A 24,803-nucleotide genomic window follows, 5' to 3' on the forward strand; every position below is an offset into this window, starting at 1 on the left:
GACGGTTGGGTCCCGTGTGTCTTATATCAAATTACTTGGGTCAGCGTCGTCTACGTCGCTTCAGAGGTTTTTTAGACGTTAGTAAGAATCAAGCAGTAGATGACGCTAACCCAGCTACGTTGATATGACACATAGGACCCAACTGTCGGAAAATGCTCCCAAAAGTGTATGGCAAATGTTGAACTTGTGACGTGACTAGATGGCATATCTCGCCGCATGTGTACGTGCGTGCTTGAGGGAATAAGTGAAGGATGCAGTACTTACATGCAAGCAAACGATGCAAATTTCAAACACTTTTCATAAATGTGATCTGTTAAAAACCTAGAAATTACAAAATTATTGCCCCTCGCTTAATGATTTGTTTAGGGATCTGGGCGTAACGAAAGAAAAAGCTGAGTTGCTTGGCTCTAGATTGGCAGTTGGAACCAGCATATACACGTATAGAAAAAGAGAGATCAGCAATTTTCCAAGTTTTTTCAATAAGAAGGTGATTTTGTGTACTGCTCAGATATTCCCGATCTGATGAATGAGTTTGGTATTGAATACAAAATTGACATGACATTAAAGTGATGGAAAAACGCTACCAAGGCTGCTGGAACACCAACATGATGAGGGACTACTGTTGGTCATATCACCGCGAAGTTCAGCAAGCGACTCATCGTAGAAAAAGCTACACAAGAAGCTTCAATAAAAAAAGAGGAGAAAATACAAACCAATTCCAGCTAACAAGTGAAACTTCTATTAACACATATTATTGTTTTAAGTAGCTTACTGTAAATACAAACCATGTTTATGTTATAACAAAGCGTTTCATTAATTTCCCCGTTTACCATATAGCATAGGGTTTTTATACAATACAATAAAAAACATATTGCTCAAAACCCATGGGTGATACAAAAAAACTAAGGCTAGATTTGGATTCAGCTCATAAAAATCTATAAAGATCAGTTATCAAAGTAAACAAGAAGGTGTTAAAAAAATTTTTTTCGCTGGCCTGTTTAATTATTACTACAATGTAAATACATAATGGTCTAATACAGTGCAAATAGCTACCTGCCATACGTAAGACTCGAACCCTCAGCTCCACGTCCTAAAGTCGCTCTCGTACACCCGGAACCACTCTGACTTAAGTACTTGACTTGGACTGGGATGATCAGGTAAGACAGAACGACAGGTTCAACCGGTGTACGAGCGGCGAGGTACGTCATCTGATAACGAGACATGCTCAGCGTTTGTCATCCACTTTTGGGGTATTCTCTGACATTTGCGGCCCCAAGTGTCTTATATTAAATTACGTGTATCAATGTTACCTACGTCGCTTCGGGTTTTTCTAAATGTTAATAAGAAAAGTCATCTATATAAGATCTAATAAACAGTAGAGGACGTACACAAAGGGTTAAATATATTGTATATCAACATCAACATAAAAGTAGAGTAGAATCACATTAAAAGTTAAAACGCCCTCCTAATAAAAAGGGTTATAAAAGGTGATACATTCTCGCGTCTTTAAAATATAAGAGTACGATTATACATGTCGGCAATCAGCAGCCGATGGTGGCCAGCGGTTCCAGTAAGTGACTCTAGGAAACTGTCAGTTCGGACAGCTAAAGACGCATGGCTGACAATTTGTTCTTTACTGAAGTCGCAAATGTGGATGCAACCAGACCAATACGATGTTGATAATTGCTGTAATAGCCGTGATTGAAGGTGAGACGTCTTGAAATTTTCTTGAGTCTTCGTATCGGTGCTTCCCGTGCCAGAAGATAGTAATCAACATCGGATTCATTTTTGCATGATAATTAGCTTTGAACGTGGAGACTTCTTGCCATTCTGTCCTCCACCTCCCTCCGATTATTATTTAGGCAACATTTAAAATATATGAAATTTGAATATATACGTGTCCCCGCCCTCTGTCGCAGGGGACTTCTGTACTGCTTCATTGCCAGCAGTTCCACGGTATTCTCTTACCCAGCACATAGTAATCTTCTGATTCCTAGTTATAATCTGTGACCTGAGGCACATGATGTCGTGTGGTACTGGATGGTTAGATCGTCCGTTGTGCGGTGTCTTAGTAGTTATATCACTGATCAGAAATCAGGGCTTCTAGGCGTGTTGAAGGGCTAATTGTATAGCCAAAAGCTCGGCTGTCGTAATCTTTAGTTATATATGAAGATGGTATCTGTTCTTTCGGACATGTCCGCAATAACAGATACCATCTTTATACACTCCTGGAAATTGAAATAAGAAAACCGTGAATTCATTGTCCCAGGAAGGGGAAACTTTATTGACACATTCCTGGGGTCAGATACATCACATGATCACACTGACAGAACCACAGGCACATAGACACAGGCAACAGAGCATGCACAATGTCGGCACTAGTATAGTGTATATCCACCTTTCGCAGCAATGCAAGCTGCTATTCTCCCATGGAGACGATCGTAGAGATGCTGGATGTTGTCCTGTGGAATGGCTTGCCATGCCATTTCCACCTGGCGCCTCAGTTGGACCAGCGTTCGTGCTGGACGTGCAGACCGCGTGAGACGACGCTTCATCCAGTCCCAAACATGCTCGATGGGGGACAGATCCGGAGATCTTGCTGGCCAGGGTAGTTGACTTACACCTTCTAGAGCACGTTGGGTGGCACGGGATACATGCAGACGTGCATTGTCCTGTTGGAACAGCAAGTTCCCTTGCCGGTCTAGGAATGGTAGAACGATGGGTTCGATGAAGGTTTGGATGTACCGTGCACTATTCAGTGTCCCCTCGACGATCACCAGTGGTGTACGGCCAGTGTAGGAGATCGCTCCCCACACCATGATGCCGGGTGTTGGCCCTGTGTGCCTCGGTCGTATGCAGTCCTGATTGTGGCGCTCACCTGCACGGCGCCAAACACTCATACGACCATCATTGGCACCAAGGCAGAAGCGACTCTCATCGCTGAAGACGACACGTCTCCATTCGTCCCTCCATTCACGCCTGTCGCGACACCACTGGAGGCGGGCTGCACGATGTTGGGGCGTGAGCGGAAGACGGCCTAACGGTGTGCGGGACCGTAGCCCAGCTTCATGGAGACAGTTGCGAATGGTCCTCGCCGATACCCCAGGAGCAACAGTGTCCCTAATTTGCTGGTAAGTGGCGGTGCGGTCCCCTGCGGCACTGCGTGGGATCCTACGGTCTTGGCGTGCATCCGTGCGTCGCTGCGGTCCGGTCCCAGGTCGACGGGCACGTGCACCTTCCGCCGACCACTGGCGACAACATCGAAGTACTGTGGAGACCTCACGCCCCACGTGATGAGCAATTCGGCGGTACGTCCACCCGGCCTCCCGCATGCCCACTATACGCCCTCGCTCAAAGTCCGTCAACTGCACATACGGTTCACGTCCACGCTGTCGCGGCGTGCTACCAGTGTTAAAGACTGCGATGGAGCTCCGTATGCCACGGCAAACTGGCTGACACTGACGGCGGCGGTGCACAAATGCTGCGCAGCTAGCGCCATTCGACGGCCAACACCGCGGTTCCTGGTGTGTCCGCTGTGCCGTGCGTGTGATCATTGCTTGTACAGCCCTCTCGCAGTGTCCGGAGCAAGTATGGTGGGTCTGACACACCGGTGTCAATGTGTTCTTTTTTCCAATTCCAGGAGTGTATTTATATAAGGCTCACCTGCTATTTGACGATCTTCTTCTGTGCGGATGAACAAACTGTGCCCGAACTCTTGCGGGAATCGGCGGTAAAGCCGGGAGTAATGAGTAAGATGGGCAGGGGCACAATGAATGTAGTGCGGGACAATAAGTTGCGTGTCAGAGATAACTCCTAGCGGTCGCTCTATGCTCTGTGTCCTCGGTGGCTCAGATGGATGCCGGCACGGTAGCTCAGCGTGTTCGGTCAGAGGATTAGTTGCCCTCTGTAATAATAATAATAATAAAAAAAACTGAGTTAATCGATCAACAACGAACTTAAACGGATGTCTTACGACGTCCGCCCCGAGCAGATGCAACGGATAAAAGCGAACAATTTGAGATTTAAAGAAGGGAAAAGAAAAAGATGGATAGAGCGTATGTCATGTAAGCAGGAGATTCCGGGTTCGAGTCCCGGTCGGGGCACACATTTTCAACAGTCCCCGTTGACTTATACGAACGCCTGTATGCAGCTAAGGGTATTCATTTTATTGTAATCTTTAGTTCCTTAGGCAGCTTGACATCATTCCATTTTGAGAGCTGATATCTCAGTGAAAATACTTGCCCTTATTTTCTGTTGTTTGCTGCAACTAATCGACCTTGTAGCTGAAATCGATAGCGCACGCCTGTGTAGTCGCGCTGGCCTTGCAGATAGCCGGTTCGAATCCTGGTGGCAGAAGAAATTCTCGTCGCTAGTATTTTGTCGACAAGTAAAAGAGAGGTGGTGTCGGAAACTTCCTGGTCACCAGGCGTTGCACCAGTCTCCAGGCTTCAGTACGAAGCCTCTCTGCAGTGTCCCAGGGATTATGCACATGCGATACAGACTGTGCGACAGTTGTGCAGAGTGACAATTGTGCGGAGATGGAGCGTGATGAAATTTCTTCGGTGGCCAAGACAGATTTGTGCTTTCATATTGATTGGCTTCTTCAATCGTCATATTTTGTCAGTGTCATATATCAACGTATCCTAGATCCTGGGCAAAGCTATAGAGAAGTCTGTGTCCAGAATGAAGCTACTTTTTCTGACCTTCATTGACTTTATCAAAACTAGACATAATTGCCTGAATGGGAATTCCGCGATCGTTCATTAATAAAATATGGCGTTTCAGTCTTCGATCGCTATACTTTATTTTCAATTACCGGTTTCGGGCTAGCTGCCCATCTTCAGATCTGTTAGACAAAGTTAAAAATGTAATTAATAAAAGAGATACAGTTAGAAACATCTTAGTTTAAAAAAGAAATTTGGAACGTATTAAATGCCAACATACCATATATTGTAGTTACAGAGTAACTTGTCCGTACAGAACACTCGGTTCGCTGTCATAAGTAAAGTAAATTTGAATCTGTTAAAACCTTATATCGCAGTTTTTAAGAGTAACCAGATTGGTAACAGTAAAAACTGCCCTCTACCTATAGCAATTGTGCATCTGTTATTATTTCACCGTATATATTAATGGCGAATATTCTTTTTAATAAAACAATTTTTTTAGGCAATAACATATGAATAATCTTTTTTGAGTGGACCATGAAACGAAAAATTTACACTAATTTAAAATTTCTTTTTAAAGAAACATGAAATATAATTAAAATGTAGATATTGTTTCGAAAATGTGCGTTTCCTCTTCTTTGTTTTGATTGGTGGTCGAGTGGCCACCGTACTGGCGGCGAGGTGAATTGGGCGCGGCGGAAGAGGACACGGCGTGGCGGTGTATACGTTCTGACGTAGGGAAATCCACTCCACCACCAATCAAAACAAAGAAGAGGAAACGCACATTTTCGAAACAATATCTACATTTTAATTATATTTCATGTTTCTTTAAAAAGAAATTTTAAATTAGTGTAAATTTTTCGTTTCATGGTCCACTCAAAAAAGATTATTCATATGTTATTGCCTAAAAAAATTGTTTTATTAAAAAGAATATTCGCCATTAATATATACGGTGAAATAATAACAGATGCACAATTGCTATAGGTAGAGGGCAGTTTTTACTGTTACCAATCTGGTTACTCTTAAAAACTGCGATATAAGGTTTTAACAGATTCAAATTTACTTTACTTATGACAGCGAACCGAGTGTTCTGTACGGACAAGTTACTCTGTAACTACAATATATGGTATGTTGGCATTTAATACGTTCCAAATTTCTTTTTTAAACTAAGATGTTTCTAACTGTATCTCTTTTATTAATTACATTTTTAACTTTGTCTAACAGATCTGAAGATGGGCAGCTAGCCCGAAACCGGTAATTGAAAATAAAGTATAGCGATCGAAGACTGAAACGCGATATTTTATTCATTGACTTTACCTTTGAAAGTAAAGTAGACCTCGGGCTAAGATGAAGATCAGCCTGTCACCACAACCAGGAGTTTTTGCTTTCACGTTCATTGGCTTTGCCAGGACACAAATAGATTACCTGCAAGAACCCACTTATCGCAGTAAAAGCCCCTGGATCTCCAGAACTGACTCTCCGCAGAAGTGTTCCATCCGTCGAATGAGGGAATCTAAGCTCGGCGGTCCCCTGAGTGGCATTCAAGAGGAGTAGACCACAGGACTGAGTTTGCGTACCTGTCTGTTCGAATCCCTTAACTGGTACTCTTACTCGTCTTTTAATTTGTAAGCTGTAGCATCTGACACGAATAAAAACATCGCCTTAGGAACACTGATATTGTTAGTAATTGTGTTGACGATTTCGATGAGCAATAGAACGGTTGCGCTTTGCTACATAGGCTGTTACAACCAGATCTCCCAGGTCTTACCGCCTTTCTCTCACTGTGCGCAGGTGGCAGCCTGGAACAGCGGGAGTGTGACCACGCCCCCGCAGGGGGGAGGTGCGGCAGCGAGTCCTGCTGTTCCTCTGGCGACGTGGGCTGCCTCTACACCGAGCCCAGGAACTTCCCGCGGCAGGTAAGCCGGCACCCACCTCGTGTGTCATTCTGACGCAAGCAGCTTGTCGAGAAACCTGCGCCACTGCATCTCGAACCCGTTTTGCTGATTTCTGCAGAAACGTCTGGTTGGTGTTCCTAGTTCTCGTTGACAACCTTTTTTTTAAATCTCGAAACAACGTACCCGAGAAAAAGTAGGAAATCGTGGTGGCTGACGCTGTACACACATAATCAGAAAAAAAGCTCTTTCGTAGGCAGTCCTCTGGACAGATGTCGACTGTCAACAGATATACGAGAATTCGGTGAGATTTCTGAAATACAGGCTTTATCGAAAATACCGTCCTGATGAGAATTGTAAATATTCCGACGTTACACAAGAATAGTCGAAATACCAGTTTTGCAAATAGTATCATTTACAGACGCGCTCAATTTTTCTACAATAATGTAAATGAATTTAAGTATCGGTAGCCGATTAACCATCCATAAAGTTCCTTTTGCATACGTTGCACTTCATACAACAAATTTTTAACATTACGCTTGGATATCTATGTAATAAACATAAATGAGTCCAGCAGATTACCACTAACGATCTACCCAAAAGCCTCTAGAATTTCTCACCTACGCAAGGGCATTATCGCGTATTTATCCATATTCACAACAAACTGTTATCCACATTTACAACAAACTGCTCTTCATTACCAAGCAGATTTACTTCCAAATCGTTCTTCATTCGGCTGCTGTTATTCAAACACGACACTTTCTTGTACACAAATCCTCCGAAAATACACAAATAGAGTGAGATAATGGCACTGTCCTGACATCTCGTTTGTGTATTTATTTTACTCATTTATTTATATGAACCAGGAAGGAAAGAAATTGATGTAAACCTGTGTCCGGAAGTCCTCAATTTGCAAATGATCACAAAAAGTTCCGTTCAGTGACATCCAGGTAAAATCCAACAACCGTAATATGTAACGAAAACTCACTTAAAAAAAAATGATTGCATCTCCAAGTGCATCTATACTCTGCGAACCACTGTGTAGTGGAAGGCAGCTGGTAGATCCTGTTGTACCATTTATTAGAGCTTTCTCCCGTTGAATTCACGTATGGAGCACATGAAAAAAGATTGTTTAAATGCCTCTTAGCGTGCTGTAATTAGTCTAATATTCTCCTCGGTATCCCTGTGATAGCGATACTTAAAGGTTGTAATATATTTCGAGATTCATTCGTACAGTTGGTTCTAGAAACTTTCTAAGTAGGTTTCACGGTATTGTTTCCGACTATCTTCCAGCGTCAGCCAGTTCAGTTCTTTCAGCATTTTCGTGACACTCTCCCATTTCTCAAACGAAATTTCGACTATTCGTGCTGCCCTTCTTTGTATCCGTTTAATATCCTTTGGAGGCTAATTCCACTTCCCTGATATTATACCAATGAACTGCAGTCTGTCTCCTGCCTTACCTATGTGATCATTCCATTTCACATCTCTGCAAACTGTTACAGCCAGGTACTAGTATGAGTAAATGTGTGTAAATGTGAGAAAATCCTCTTTAGTAGGAGAAACTCCGGACATTTTGAGTACTGTGTTGTTGGTAATTTGGCGTACACATTTACGTGTGTTACATAGTTAACTAAGTGTAAAAATAGAAAATCGATAGGAGCTGCACCGAACACATAAAGATTGTTATGCAGGGGTAATCGATGACTTAAATTCGTCTGGCTTGTTGTGGAAAAGGGGAGAACATATTAAAATGGTATTTTATACGACATTAGCATGAGTATTTTCGATGCTCATCAGAACGGATTGACACACGAGTCCGATAAAATTCATAAGATTGCTACTAGATTGGTAACCGACTGTTTCACACTGAATGGAAGCATTACGGAGCAGCTCAGGACAGTTATGGCGGAAGTCCTTGGAAGGAAATGCTCTTTTCGGCAAAGTTTGTGAGAACTAATATTTGAGTGGGATTATAATTAAGGTTCAGTCGTAGCAAGCAGAATAAAGAGATTAGGCAGCGCACGGCGGCATACTGACACAAACGTTTACCACCCTTCGCTTCGTCACCGAATCGGGTAAGTGGTGTAGATACAAGATACCTCCCGGTACCTCTGTACTGTGTACCGCACATTATATAGAGTGTGTGACTTGAAATCTCTCCATACCTGTAGTCTGAAAGCCACCAATCTGTTGTTAATAACATCTGAGAACTTCTTTTTTCAGCCATTAATGCGTTTAGGTTGCTTTTTTCACTGAGGGTGAGGTATACGGATTTGGACCTGTCAGAGAAATAGTGTCGACATCACATAAATTCTGTTCTTGTTAGATTGCACAAAAAGTAATACTAGTGTAAGCTTGACAGGTACAATGTTTTTCTTTGAGGAGCGGTGTTTCGTCTTTTTCGTTCAAATGAATATACTAGGAGGCGGTGCCATCGTAACGTTCTCTGTTTTTGACAGTATATCATCAACGAGTGTATTATCTAAAGCTGCCGAAGATTGTAAATCGTCTGCTCTTCATTTTCAAGAATTAAGCAATGGGCAGCTGAATTAGAAGCAGCCGTACTTTCCTCGAGCCGGCCGGGATGGCCGAGCAGTTCTAGGCGCTACAGTCTGGAACACCGCGACAGCTACGTCCGCAGGTTCGAATCCTGCCTCGGGCATGGATGTGTCTGATGTCCTTAGGTTAGTTAGGTTTAAGTAGTTCTAAGTTATAGGGGACTGATGGCCTTAGAAGTTAAGTCCCATAGTGCTCAGAACCATTTGAACCATTTTTTAACTTCCCTCCAAGACGGTCCAAGGTGCTACGTCTCATGATTAGGAACAACAGATTAAACATTGGGAAAGCGCACGATATGGCTCTGAACAATCGGCGGTTTAAAGTATATGATATGCTGACGCTGGTGGACACATCGATAGGATTAGTACGACACACCTTACGCAGAGAATTGGTTTAGGGAAAGCTTTTTGTTAGATACTCACCAAGATTGTGGAATGCTGACGGAAAAGATCTAGGTAAATCTGTTTCTTAGCAATGCTTCGACTGTCGTTACGTGAATCAACAGATTGCGTCAGACGATTTGTAATTGCGGGTCTATAGTCTGCCTGTAAACTCAAGAGCGAGCTGCGCTTTTGGTGGAGGAAGTGGCCTTTCCCGAAAGAACCCTGCCACCAGCCTACAGGGGCACCCAAAATCAGTCGCCCCTTGCCTGTCTAGCGGCGTAGATCGGCGCGCTGTCAGTGTCAGTCAGTTAACTTTGTATACTCGCTGATACACTTCGGTATCCAAAAGTGATGGATAATCGCCCAGCATTGCAAGAAAAGTGCAGAATACAAAGAAGAGGAGATATTTGCGGAGTAACGGACGTTCAATCGTCTCTAATGTTATTACAACGTGTGTTAAAGAGGCGACACAAAAAAAAAAAAAAACTGTTGGCTGATACTACCAGTCCAAATCAAGCAGCTGCAATTTTATGCAAGGGTCAGCCTCGCCGCAATAGGACGCATAAGGAAGGAACGCGAAATTAAGCTGCGTCGTTTACTGGAATCGTCACGAAAGAAAACTAATAATTTTGGAAGAAACCCGTCGTTATAGACACGTTCACAATCACGTAAAACCTTTGATGCTTGTGGAACAGCACCATTTAATTGTATTTTGTCGCTAAATCTCTATCTCGGTTACTACTCACCTGTTTCTAAGACATATTGCTTAAAACATATGTGCATTAGCTGCTCTAAACACAGCTGAAATATTCTTCGAAACATGTACACCGATTCTGTATATCTAAGTAAGAGGTTTGACATACGAGGTGCGTTCACACATTAATTTTTATTTTTTGGTAAGAACTTTGTCAATCTACAACAATGTTGTCCTCTTCAAAATATTCCCCATTACATACCATACACTTATGCCAGTGCTTTTTCCAATTCCCGAAACACTTTAGGAACTGTTTCCTCGAGATAGTTTACAAGTCTCTTAACTGTGCATTTTTAATCTCATCCACGCTCGTAAAATCGCTGTCCTTTGAGGCCTACTTTGAAATGTTTGTACCACTTGTATGCCCTTGGTTTACTCGTAACAGACTTACCAAAAGTAGTATTTAACATTTCTAAAATTTTCATACACTTTATTCCATTCTTATAAAAAAAATTAATACAGATTCTCTAATCTATTTTTTTACAGAACAAATAATCGTTGATGCTACCAAAACACAAGTAACCTTTTCGACAGCTGACAAAAGAGTAAATACCAATTATGCATAACATTGTACACCTACTTTCCAGACATGTTTACGAAGACAATGCCAAAAAGTAGTGCAAATCGAACTAATACAACAGACAAAATTATAAATTCCTGGCAATTTTTAAACAATCTTCGTGTTGCAAGAAGTGTTAAGTTTCAATGCAGCTCTTCAAAGACTACTTCTAGCTTTTAGTAGAAACACAAAGTAGGAACAATCCTTAAATTCTACAGATTGCTTGCATTATGTGGGGTTCTTTTTACGAATAGCAATAGACGAACATACATTCACATAAACAGGCATTCGGTTCTATGTTTGTAGTAGAGTGCTGACTTCCGTTCTTATCTTAATATTATTCACTCTATAATGTTGTGTTTCGTAAGAAGCTATCGTTTTTTATATTCCTTATGGTCTTAACTCATTTGTCTAAAAATACACGTAACCAGGACGTATCTGTATACGGCGTCGCCACAGATTTAAAGAGCGCGCCGTGGCAGGTCTGGTACTACGTTGTGAAACAGCCTGTAGAAGCGCCCTGTGACGTAGCCGAGTAGGCAGAGTGGGGATCGCTCTTCAGTTTACCGACAGACTATACCACGAAACGCCAGAAATGAATAACCGTTCAAAAGGTTTGATAGACGATGCTAACGTTACACTACAGCAGGTGAATTCCGTTTCAGATACGGAGTCAACGGCGTTATTACTCAGAATGCTCAGTATTCATTCGGGAGAAACGAGGCTGGTCTGTCAGACTAACGTTTCCCATAATGTACCTAAATCTACTGAAGTTAGTATGGGGCAGGTTCCTTTGAAAAGGACGCAACTAATTTTACTACTCCGTCCTTGCCCTAAGGGTGTTTGTATTCTTTTTCGGTGATATAATCATTCATGGCACGACAAACAATCTTCGTAACCTTTCGATTTCGTCTTCCGGAATGTTAATGGAAAGTACACGGTCAAACAAAGAAAGGGAAGCACACATGAGGCGTTGTCGGATGCTAGTTTAACTTCGTACATGCATAAACTTTAGGCGGGTAGGTAAATGACTGTGTTCTCTCTTTTCTTACGTGCAGCTCATTACAAACTCCTACAAGTTCCCCTAACTGTAGCTCACTCACACCCACTACTCTTTCGCTGCAAGTCGCTTATACCCACTTACTCCCAGTTGCCCATTCTCATTAGCTCACTCATCCCACTCATTGTTATCATTTCTTTATGTCACTATCTCCTGTGTCACAGCCACAGTCCCATCCGTTCTGTCCTACTACAGTCTTCTCTCACCGCCATTGTCTTCCTGTTGCCTTGTCTTACTGCGAATATCTGATTCCTTCCTTCCTTTCTACTGTTGCTGTTCTTCTCTCACTGTCACTATCTCTCTCTTCCCCACTGTCATTGTCATAGGCTCTGTGTCTTATTATAACTGGCTTCACCCATTTCCACATTCTTTTTCTCTTTATTCCTACCCCCTCCCCCCCTCCTAACAACGGGGTACAGTCTCCTGCACTATTTTGCCGTCACCGTCAACTAAGCTCCACTACCAACGTATTCCTCTCTTTCTGTCACACTGCCGTTGTCTCCTTCGCTCTTTCTATAACACAACCACTATCTACTATCTTCCAGTCTTTCGTTAATTTTCCGTCTCTTTCACACTACCACTGTCTTTTTCTCTTTCAACACAAAAAGTGCGAATACGTTCAAACGCCAAACTTTTGGGAAAATTTTTAAAGGGTCTGAGAAATGTAGAATGAAGCAGCAGGTACCCGACTTTACAGTCAGTATTTCAATAAACAGGAACATATTCCCATATTTTGTGCTTCGAGAGGAGCACGTTTCCACTAGTTCCCTTGTTTCTGTTACTGCAGCAGGGCATGTAATTCATACGGAAAAAAAAATAATGTTTTGGCCAGTAAAAATTAGATAATTTAGTTATGTGAAACTGAAAATACGCAAAAGTAATTTTACATCTCAGACTGGATTTTACGTCCAAAAATTTTTTTCTTTCGCTTCAGTTCTACAACAGAGGATAACGGACACCTTACTGCATAATTCTCCGTGCTGCTGCAATTTATAAGCTACGTTTTGGCCTCACACTGTATTTTTCGTGCGTATTTTACGTTTACAAGTAGGGCAGCTTTGAAAGTCAGCATTTCGGAAAAGAATAAATATATGAAAAAATTTTCAAGAAAAATATTCTAAAAGTTAATCATATTTAAACCGGTAGTTGCTGGAAATGTTTTCGTCTTTCTTGAAGGCTTAGTTCAACACATTTACGTTTATTTTCGAGTGCCTTTACCAATGTTTTATGTGTAATCGCATGCTGATAATCAATTATCGTTGTGTTCAGTTCATCTATTGTGGACGAGGAGGAGATTAGTGTTTAACGTCTCATTGACAGCGAGGTCATTAGAGACGAAGCGCGAGCTCGAACTAGGGAAGGACAGCGAAGGAATTTGGCCGTGCCCTTTCAAAGGAACCATTCCGGGCATTTGCCTAAAGCGATTTATGGAAATCACGGAAAATCTAAATCAGGACGGCCGGACGCTGATTTGAACAGTCGTCCTGCCGAATGCGAGTCCAATGTGCTAATCACTGTTCCACCTCACTCGGCCATCTATTGTCTTGGGGTTATTTTGATACACAAATGGTTTATCCGCTCGCCAAAGGAAATAGTCGGGCGCAAACAGATCCAATGAGCTCGGGGCTAGAGACCTTTCGTAATTACCCTGTCTTCAGAGATTTTATCTAAAAGTCGTAGGGACTGGTGTGCTGTTTGAGAAGTAGCCTTTTGTTGTTGGGAAAATGAATGACGGATCTCATTTTGATTCAGAGGGGCAGTAAATGGATAAATTATCTGGGAAGAACAGACATCGGAAGTGACTATAGTATCAAAAAGGATTGGTCCTATAATTTGTGCTCGCATTATAGCAACCCGCACTCCGAATTTTTCTGTGTGCAATGGCAATTGTCTGAAGGCATTTGAATTTTTTAATGACCAAACCTGTGAATTTTTGGAATTAATGTAGCCAGATTGGTCAAACGAAGCCTAATCAGTGAAAGACGTTCGATCTAAAACAACAGCTCCATGTCGGTCAACAACTCGCTCAGACCATTCATAATACGCTATTCGTTTCTCACGGTCCATACAATGTAATTGTTACACTTGGCGCTCACAGTGGTGCCTTGTGACGCTTTCGCTTTAAGCCAGCCTTGCTTGTACCTGTAGTGAACATACGCGCGTGGTGTGTGCAGGAGGGCGGTGCGTGCCGGCATCGCTGCCGCCGCCGCTGTCGCGCCCCCCGGCGCTGCCACCATCAGCGGCCAGCCTCCCCCACCGCCAGCTCTGACTCCGGCAGCGGCTGCGCCGGGGCACCCTCGCCCATGGAGGACGTCGAGCCTGCCACAGGTGAGCCCGTCTCCAAGAATCCAGTACTCTCTCCAGGCGCCTGGCCAGTTACTTGCTTCAAAAAATGCAGTGGGTGACGAAAACCTCTTTGGTTTCCAGTCGTGTGACACTGTTGAAAACACAAGATGTTTCGACGAGTGTCACGTTCATTATTTTCTGCTGATGTATCGGAGCATATAGGAGGTGAATCACATAGAACTTGCACCACAAATACGGCGGAAATTGAAAGCGTTATCGATCTGCGGTTTTCAGAGAATGGATTGGTAAGGCAGCGGCTCGTATTGTTAGCCAATGGACAAATTGTAATAATACTTAGAAAGGGTATTTTTGTGAAGAAATAAAGTTTTTATATGGGAAAATGCCTATTAACGCCAAAAAATAAAAGTATGGTAAATTAGACTGTCAGTGGTGTTTTTTGCAGGATTATAGTGCGGATTATTTCGCGATATCGTACATACAAAAGTTTCCAAACATGATTATGCCACTTGATTATGCCATTTAACCCGCGTAGTTGGCACGTACGATGTTGCTGCGTTTGCTTACAGCGTGCTTGTGTGTTCCTTGATTACATGGCGACTTGCTAGAGCGACGACAGAAGAGGAGGAAATTAATTCTCTGACTCCTGTTGCAGTCGATGTTCACATTAGCCTCCTCGCAATCGCACCAAATGACATGAGTCACGCAAGTGCACTACATGTTCCCCATGGACATCCGTATCACATCTCTCTCTCACCATCAAGAGCTGCATCGAAACGATTATGAGAGTCGTGTTAATTTCTGTACGTGGGCCTTGCGACAGGATATTCCAGATGTATCATGTATCCAGATTAGTGCTGAAGCCACATTTATAAATCAGGGCGCGGTAAACCGCCGAAACATGCGCTATTGGTCTGCTGACAATCCCCACTGGCCTTGTCAGGTAGAACGTCAGTATCCATGAAGTGTAAATATGTGGTGTGGGAAAGTGAGCCATCAGCTAATAATCCTGTGTTCCATAGACGGAACACTGAATGCGCACAAGTGTCGCAACCTCTTAAACATCTTCCACGGAGGCTGGATGTTTCTCTGCAGTGCTAAGAGGAACCTGTGGCAACAACATGAAGGCTGCCCAGGCCATAGTGCACGAAGTACTACAACATGTTTTCACGAATTGTTTCCAAACCGTCGGATTCGACAAAGAGGACCTGTATCTTTGCCGGCATTTTTCCCGAATTTGACGCTTGTAGAAGTTTTTCTGTAGGGAAACCTGAAAGACTCTGTCTACAAGGACATTCAAACAGCATCCCATGTTATGCAACGACGTATTACTGCAACCTGCTCAGATATTTCCGCTCAAATGCTAGCACGTGTGCAGCAGTCGTTCCACGCCATACTGGAATCGTGTATTGCCGCTGCCGGTGGTCATTTTGAACACAACCTGTGATGGTCATTTGTCTCGTTACAGGGCAGAATCCACATAACTAGTGTAGGCACTTGTGTTACTCTGTAGTGTGTGCCACCATACGTAGTGTAGGAGTGAGTGTCGGTGTGTGAGATTTTCAAAATATTGTATCTCGTAAATGACTTGCACCAGAATCCTGCAACAAACGCAACTGAAATTCAAATTCACCCTACTTCTAAATTGGTGATGCCAACAGGCATTGCTGTGTTTAAAAAGTTTATCTTAGCACAGTCAAAAATACGAGCCCCTTACTACCAATCCATTCCGTGAAAACCACACACCAATAGTGCTTTCCATTCCCGCAATATTTGCGGTGCACGTTTTAGGTGATCCACTCTGTATACGCGAGGGCAGAGGTTACCTGCTCCTCCTGCATGCACGGCTGTGGTCGAGCGTACTCTCTTGATGTGGGAGAGATGTTGGTGTGCTGCCGGAGGCTACGCTTGATTCCCTCCGTGGGCTTTCCTGGCACTTCGCTGAAGGTGATAATTGTGAAACGTCGCTGTTTTTCAACAGTATCTTGTGGCTGGAAACCTGGGACCTTTTGATCAGCAGCAACTGCTACTTACATCTACACTGAGAAATCCAATCACTATCTTAATATACTTTCCTGTAGCTTTCCAGTTATGCCTCAACACTGATCTTCTCTCGATTCATACTCTGCTTAGAGTTGATTCCATTTGTCATTCATGTGGACGTCCAAGGATACAGCATTTGACGCAAGCGCTTAAAAATGGCCTCAGTCAGCTGTGAATTAAACTGGAAAACCAGATAGTCAGCGATATTTGAGACACTAATGTAATAACGAAAGGAAACGAAACGCTCAGTATTAGTGAATTATACAGATTCAGAGATATGTTAAAACACAACATTGGAGGCATAGTTATGAGAGCGTCAAACTTATTTCCATTCAAGTGGTGATTCTATTCCCTCGTTTCCTAGGATTCTCGTATAATTCCTCTTGCTCCTTCTCAGAGTTTCTGCATTCCAGAAATCTGTTGGCTTTTTTTAAGCCTATTGAGGAAAAAAAGTGTCGTGCTAAAGCTTTACTCGATGGACGTGGCTCGGATAGCAGACTTACCCAAAGCACATTCTAATGTTCGGTGTAGTGAGGCGTTTGTCGGCGTCCAAACAGTAAAACCATGGATTTAAATTGCTTCTCAGATCTGCAATAAATACTGGAAACATATTCTGATTTCTGTAGGTTCATTCTACGTAATGTTGTACTCAACTTCTCATACTACATGCATGAAGTGTGTTTTAAATCACAAATTTCTATCTTGATGGAGGGCTTAGTCTCGTTTGCCTTCTTCACGCAGCGTATGCGTTGACGAATGTAGACTTCTTCATCGAGATCACCTTATAGCATTATGGTTGGTGCATCCATGTGGTCTGTGTAAAGATCAACTTCAACTGCTATAGCTAACAAGTTACAGCTCAAGAATGATGAACAGTAGCGGAGAACGTTCCATCGAAGTAGAGTCTCGTATATGGCGATAACTTTTTGCGACAAAGCGAGGTTTATAGTATTCAATATCATCACCTGCCATTCCTCAGGCATCGATTACCTATTTCTGGTTCCCTTTCTGTCTGATGTTACGTTGACCAAAGTCCAAGTTTCATTTTCAAATAACAACTTTTATTTATCAGTTACGGCATAGTTAAAGATGGTTATAAAATATTCCTTTTTCGTTTTGATTCGTCTGCCAGTAGGTGGACCATAGCTTTTCAGTGCCTCCTTCTAAGTGAGAAAGACACCTGTACAAGGGTAACCAATACATTACCTCTTACACCTCTTATAGTGTCCATGGTATCGTCATCAAATGTCTCAAAATCTGGTTTAAAAACTTTAAATTTCTGTTCTTTGCTTAGTATTCTTCTCTGTATGTTATCCAAAATAGAAACTGTTCAGAAAAAGTTATGCTCTATCTGCATTGTTGCGAACTTGTGCGTTGCTTGGATCCCAGAAAATGAAACATCAAGTCTTATGAACCTTAAAAAAGTTTTTTACTCTGAAATTGAAACAAAATAATCACGAGAAAGATAGGCTTTTCTAATGTACATGTCTCTGCAGAAAAGCGAAATCAAATTTTATTGCTGGGTAATTTGATGTTGCTCCATCAACTGACTGTAACTGACGTTAACCCATCGAAAGTAGTCGAACACCCATTAGCGGACGTTTTTATGGGATGGGTATCCTCTTCACCATTATCACGGCTTGAATTCTGTTGAAAGCACTTACAGTCAGGCGTCTGAGTGTGGAGGATTGGCAGCTCATCCCTCATCAAGAGCCGAAACCAGAGCAGGTAGTATTGTTGGACGCTAGTGACTGGAACGAAGTCGAGGTTCCAATTCATTACAAACGTCTTCCATTGGGTTCAGGTCGGCACCGTTAGCTGGCCTGTCGATTCCAGGAATGTTATTGTCCCCAGACCATTGCCTCACAGATCCTGCTTCATGACAGAATTGCAGTGTCACGCTGATGCAATCATCGCCTCTGAACTCTTCCTCTACTGCACGTTGAATACAATGCTGTAAAATGTGTTCATATCCAACAGCACTCACCGTTTGCTTAAGCGCAATAAGTGGGCCATCCCCATACCATAACACCACTTCCTTCATACGTCACTGTAGCCAATAGAGATGAAGGCAAGTAACGTTCTCCAAACGTTCACCAAACCCAAACCCTTCCAACGGATTGCCACAGGTTATAGCGTGATTTATCATTCTAAATGACTCGTTTCCAGTCATCCACTGTTCAGTGACGTCGGTCTTTATACCATCTCAAGAATCGCTACAGAAATGTCTGGCTTTTCAGAAGATGCCCGACATTGTACCCCATTCTTTTTAACGTCTTACATACAGTCTTCGTACTGGCTGACTGCAGGTATCTCCTGAGTGATTCCTTCCACTGATTTTAAGTGATGGTCATACAACCAACCTCCTTAGTGCTGAACTGTCCATGTCCGTCAGTACATGAGGTTTGGCTGGTCCTGGTTTAGTTGTAGTTGTTCTTCGCAGTTCCACATTCCATTCGCATCACCAACAGTGGACCTGAACAGTTTTAGAATGGTTGGAATGTCCATGATGGATTTGTTACTCAGTTGACATCCAGTGATTAGTCCATATTCGAAGTCACTGACCTTTCTTGACCGACACGTTTTGCTGTAACTGCTTCTTTTGGTCTACTGATCAAACCATACTCCGCGCCTTCTTTTATACTGGCGGGGCCGCCACTTGTTACATCTTCTGGCCAGTTTCGCATTACATACGGATTACTTTTGACCAGATAGTGTACAGTGACGCTTACAGATGTCCGAAAATTCGAAACATGTCTTACCTTTCTGCACACTGAACCAGTAAACCTGCATGCATGAGAGCCCGCATCTCGTGGTCGTGCGGTAGCGTTCTCGCTTCCCACGCCCGGGTTCCCGGGTTAGATTCCCGGCGGGGTCAGGGATTTTCTCTGCCTCGTGATAGCTGGGTGTTGTGTCCTGTCCTTAGGTTAGTTAGGTTTAAGTAGTTCTGAGTTCTAGGGGACTGATGACTATAGCTGTTAAGTCCCATAGTGCTCAGAGCCATTTTTTTGCATGCATGAGAATTGCGTTGACAGGTACCAGCAGGCCGGTTTACGACCCAAGCAACATAAGCCACCCCTTCGGCTGCCAAGCTGAGAGGAGGGCCAAGTTAAAAAAATGGCTCTAAGCACTATGGGACTTAACATCTGATGGACATCACACACATCCATGCCCGAGACAGGATTCGAACCTGTGACCGTAGCAGCACCGTGGTTTCGGACTGAAGCGCCTAGAACCGCTCGGCCTCAAGGACCAGCGAGGGCCAAGTGTGCCCAAGATTTGTACACAGTGTGCATCACAATTAGTAGTGAAAACTGACACGCATGGAACTGTACGAGGGAAAAGGGGGGAAGAGGGGGAAGGGGCGCCAAATGTACATCGATTAGTGTTCGGGAACCGGCCGTGGGTACCAACAAACTCTTCTTCAACAGTTGTCATTGGTCAGAGTAATCATGTACTCCTCTATGAAGATAACCCGATGGCATTGGTCCCCATTCGTTCCAGGCGTTCCAGTGCCTACTTTGATAGTGCATTCACGGTATCAGACGATTTGTACTGTTGTTCGTTATTGGATACCCTGAGGCCAAACATACTATGATCCCAGTATCTCTTCATTTTGCACAATGTCAAATCGGAAGATTTCCTTCTGGAACATCACATTTCAAATTATTAATATCTCCGTCAGCCGTGGTTCCATTGCACTCCAAATGCTAAGATTAGAAAGAGAATCCTCAATTACATCACAGTTTTGATGTCAGTAGAAGATTTCTGTTGATATAAATCTTTCTTCGGATGCCACAGCTTTCTTTTGATGACTCCTTTGATTTTTCCTGCCTTTTCTAATCTTTTTTCGTTGATACAAGGGTTGCTTAACTTTTTATTCTTCCTTTCTTATTCTTCTGTTTAACAAGTCGCTTTTATCACTTCCCTCTATCATTTTAGTCTTTTCCTTGCTGACACCCAACTAAAATACCGTGCTGCGTTGGCTGTATGTTCCATCCAACATATCTTGCAAGCCATTCCAGCACATATGAAGAAAAATTGTATCTTGTACGATTCTCGCACCTTATGCTTTTGTATTCTTATTCAGAACACAATTTGTTAGTATTTTCCTCAAGTACATGAATATTTCCATCTGCTTCAATATGCGGAAAGAACAACCAGAAACACATCCCGTTTGTACGTCTACTTCGCCATTCTCATCAAAGCTAGACAATCTCTTGAACCGTCTGTTTTGGTATGATTGATTGAGTGTGCTATGTAAACTGATGACTGTTTCTCTCCCTCTGCAGATGAGCTTCCCGGCTACGCGAAATTGGATTACCCAAACTCCCAGTCACCCAACAGCGAAACGAGTGCTAGCGTAGAAGATGGCCACCGAATCCACGAAACTTGCTCAGACGAGAGGTGCGGCCGTAACAACCGGATCTCGTGGACAACGTCCAGCTCCGCGGATGCCAACAACTCTGTGTCGGATGTGAAGTATACGGTCTGAATCTGATTTACGAATCTTGCTCATAGTGTGATGTCTGTTTACCATGTGTGATTGTAAAAAAAGAGATGAATCTCTGGTTCGTCTGACGAAACGTAATACTTCATTTTTGATGTATTTTACAAATTAGTTTTAGACACTCATACCTGTATCAAATGTTTTGACTGTGTATTTTAGTACTGTAAATACGTTTTGTAGAATACGAAAATGCTGCTTAGAGAAGCAGCATAAATATACCTGTGCAAAGCATACGTATTGAATATATATATCATGTACAACTGTTTGGAATAAATTTTCGGAACAATTAGACTTGATTTTACTTGACTTTGGAACTACCTCAATTACTTTCTGCCGCTCAGCCACTACTGTTGTTAGAATGCCCATCTTCATCCACCTCTGTCCTCCTCTAGCATGTCACATCCATAGCAACGCGTGTTACGGATGATATTTCTTCTCACACTCATGTCTACGTTCCTTCATAAACGCGGAATAGAACATAATCTACGTCTAACGATAGTTCCTAGAGTAGCTCACAAGCTATAACCAGTTCTTTGTAAACCAGTTACAGTCACATCGAAGTACCGTCTATAGATGAACGTAGATTTTCGCTGTCAGAGTTTATTTCAATTATTCTGGGTTTGTTATCTCGTGCAACGGCCTTGCCGCAGTGGATACACAGGTTCCCGTCAGATCACTGAAGTTAAGCGCTGTTGGGCGTGGCCGGCACTGGGATGGGTGACCGTCTAGGCGGCCATGCGCTGTTGCCATTTTTCGGAGTGCACTCAGCCTCGTGATGCCAACTGAGGAGCTCCTCGACCGAATACTAGCGGCTCCGGTCACAGAAAACCGTCATAACGACCGGGAGACCTGTGTGCTGACCACACGCCCATCCTATCCACATCCTCATATGAGGATGATACGGCGGTCGGATGGTCCCGATGGGCCACTTGTGGCCTGAAGACGGAGTGCCTGCTGCCTGCCTGCCTGTTATGTGGTCGTGATGTAATTCAACTACCAATATTTCGGTTCATATAGCAGGCAACCTTCTAAAAGACGAAATTAAATTCAGCATCTCTTGTGTCTACCCTCTACGACGGTTTTCGCGAGTATGGGATCATTTTCATGTCTTCCATCATCAAATGTTTTTGTCTATGTAGTAGAGACTATTTAATATTTAAATGAACTGCCAAAAAAATGTTCAGCCTTGTAGAGGTCTCCAATTCACTCAGGATTTGTTGTTGCAACAGGGAATATGGAGCACATGAAGTGAATATATTCATATGTCAATAACACAAGTGGTTCAGAGATACCAGCTATCGACCCAGGTGGTATGTGGTCTAGAGATGGGCAAACTCGTTCATCCTTGGGAACTAGTTCACTGCTGATCGTTCTTTTTTGGGAACGGTTAATTTTTACTCGTTCACCGTTCATTTGTGCTTGGTATATGGTTCTTATGAAAAACTGGCTACTAGTAGTGTAGGTGACTGTAGGATGGAGGACACCAATACTATAGAGTTTTTATTCATTACAGAATTCTTACACACTTTTAGAAGTAATTTCTGTGATTCTGCAGAACCTGTCGTTTAGCCAACCGTAGCCTTCTGTGGCTGATCGCAGGGAAATAATATTGGGTGGCGCTCAGAAAACGGGCCCCGAGTGAAGACTGCTCGCCAATTACGGACGATGTGTTGCCCGTTACGAGCAGATACAACAAACAGCCAAACATGTAATAATTAGGCAGTGAAGAAATAACAAGCTCATGCAAGCAACAATTGCGAAACAATCGATGACGATGTGTAGAGAGCTGGAGAAGAGAACATGAAAATCTCACGCGACGCGCATGGGCTATAGCTCATGTGGTCTTCCAAACCTGTTGGTGGCTGTTTCCCAACTTAATAGATCACAAGTGTCTTGTATAAAATTCTTCGTTTCGACTTCCACTACATAGCTATGCTACGTTGTAAACAATAATCGTTTACACCCTATATATACTTCACGTTGTCTCTGAGTTCGTAGGCGAAGTAGAGACTTTACGGAAGCATAAAATAAAATGTGGTTTTCTCATACTTGCGTCACACACTTAGTAAAAATTAGGTTTTTATGTTGCATTATTAACGTTAATGCAGCAATAATAATAATAATTAAGTTCGCAGTAATACAGTTTTTGGTTTGAAAGCTCCTTCTGAACAAATGTTTTTGGGATAATAAATAAATATGATTTTATGGCAATCTGTGTGTTTTCAAATGGAGAGGCACTGCTTTTTCTACTGAGCCAAAATGACCCACAACCCACTTTTTTTTCCAAGGAAACCAAACTAGCAGGTAATGAAAATTGGAAACAATCAAACTTAAAAATAATTAGAGCTTTCCTAAATGTAATGTTTTCTATATGAAAGATACGCAAAATCGCTTTATATGAATTTTTTTACACTAAAAATTAAGCAAATTATTGAAAGTTAGCTGCTAAATCAAGTCGATGAAACCAAAAAATATATGAATAACAAAAAAACTTGCCTTGTTATAAGTATGTCTTCTGCTGTTCATCGATATAATGAAGTGAGCTGATACGCCCTTTTGTTGCCTGAAAAGACGTGCCTATTACATACAACGTAATTTTTATGTAATTTACGTAAGTATAAAATAGTTTTTGATTACCGGTCGCGGACGCTGAATAGCCAGAACCAAGTTCAAGAACAGTTTGGAACAGGCGTAAAATAGGCGAGCGCAGTGAACGAAACGAACAACTGGATACTGAACTGACTAGGAGCAGTCGGCAGTGGAACTGGTCATGCGAAGAACGACGAGTGAGGCCGAGGGAGACCGAGACTGAGACGAGCACGCGACCGAGGCTGGAACGAGACCTGCCGAAGTGACCGCCGCGACCGAAGTAAACTAGTGAACTATGAACCGATCGTTCCTCGTTCCCGGGAACTATAAGTAGACCGCCGCGTCTGAAGTGAACTATGAACCGATCGTTCCTTGGAATTCGTTCCTTTCGTTCAGCCTTTGCACACGTTCGTTCGCGAACTACCCATCTCTAATGTGGTGTAGCCTCCACTTGCGCCACTTCAGGCGCTGACTCTGCAATAGGGACGATCATACAAATGTCGAATACTGTCCTGGAACATGTTATTCCACGCCTTTGCGGTCTGTTCACATACCTCTACAGGAGTTGTTGTTTGACCAGTCGCACGAATCACTACTCGTCGCATCTCGTATCCCACACTTGATCGATTAGAGACAAGTCCGGAGGTTGTGTAGGCCTGGCAAGTTGTTGCGCTTCTTGCAGAGCACGATGAGTTTCACGGGCAGTGTGTGGATGAGCATTATCCCGTTGGAACACCACATAGCCGGCCTGTTGCAAGAACGGCGAAAGAATGAGTCTAACAACATTCTGCACGTACAGAGGGCTGGTTAGTGTCCCCTCCACACACACCAAAGGTGAACGTGAGCTGTAGCTTGTCGCATCCCAGACAATAAGGCGCGGAGTGGGGTCAGTGTGTCTATGACGAATGCACTCTACCAGACAGTGCTTACTAGGTCTACGACGTTCGCGGAAACGACCATCACTTTCGTGCAGTGGGAATTTCAACGTTCGAGACCATGGCACACCATTCCATCTTCCATGTGATCCTCTGACGGCACAAGTCGAGTCGGGCACGTCGATACTGTGGTGCGACTGTAAGACAGGCTAGAGTTGTGCGTGCCCCTAGTCTCTAACTAAATATCCGGTTTGCAGCAGTTCGTGTTGGCACGTCTGGGCTCACAAGCCATCTTATCTCTGCTGTGGTAGCTGTACGACCTGCCGCTGCTGACCTTACCACATGACAATCCTGGCGGTCGTCTGTGCTGCGTGGACGTCCAGAACCTTGGCTACGGGTGTGAGAATGTTCACCTTACCACTGATAGTAGTCTCGTTGCACAACTGAGGCAGCACGTCCAACTTGCGTGGCAATTCTCCTAAAGGACTATCCCACCAATCGCAAGGCTACAGTCTGACCCCTTTCCGACTCGTTCAGATGGATGTAGGAAGCACGAGGGGGTGTCTGTAGTATGGCTGCTTGCTTGCTTCACACGTTTGCACCACACTGAG

The 24,803-nt window shown here is 43.2% G+C and overlaps 1 protein-coding gene and 1 pseudogene across 1 annotated transcript in view; both read left to right on the forward strand.

Annotated features, from left to right (window-relative positions):
* LOC126204047 (roundabout homolog 2-like) overlaps window positions 1-20,956 on the forward strand; it is a 318,078-nt gene extending 297,122 nt beyond the window's left edge. The window contains exons 20-22 of the mRNA XM_049938471.1: window positions 6,456-6,580; window positions 14,046-14,199; window positions 20,511-20,956. Of these exons, the coding sequence (XP_049794428.1) occupies window positions 6,456-6,580; window positions 14,046-14,199; window positions 20,511-20,713 (482 nt within the window). The 3' untranslated portion in view covers window positions 20,714-20,956. The remainder of the gene's footprint in view (window positions 1-6,455; window positions 6,581-14,045; window positions 14,200-20,510) is intronic.
* Window positions 20,957-21,359: 403 nt separating this feature from the next.
* Window positions 21,360-21,477, forward strand: LOC126204488 (5S ribosomal RNA; annotated as a pseudogene).
* Window positions 21,478-24,803: the final 3,326 nt, after the last annotated feature.

Source organism: Schistocerca nitens, chromosome 9 (assembly GCF_023898315.1).
Source record: "Schistocerca nitens isolate TAMUIC-IGC-003100 chromosome 9, iqSchNite1.1, whole genome shotgun sequence".
Lineage (NCBI taxonomy): Eukaryota > Metazoa > Arthropoda > Insecta > Orthoptera > Acrididae > Schistocerca > Schistocerca nitens.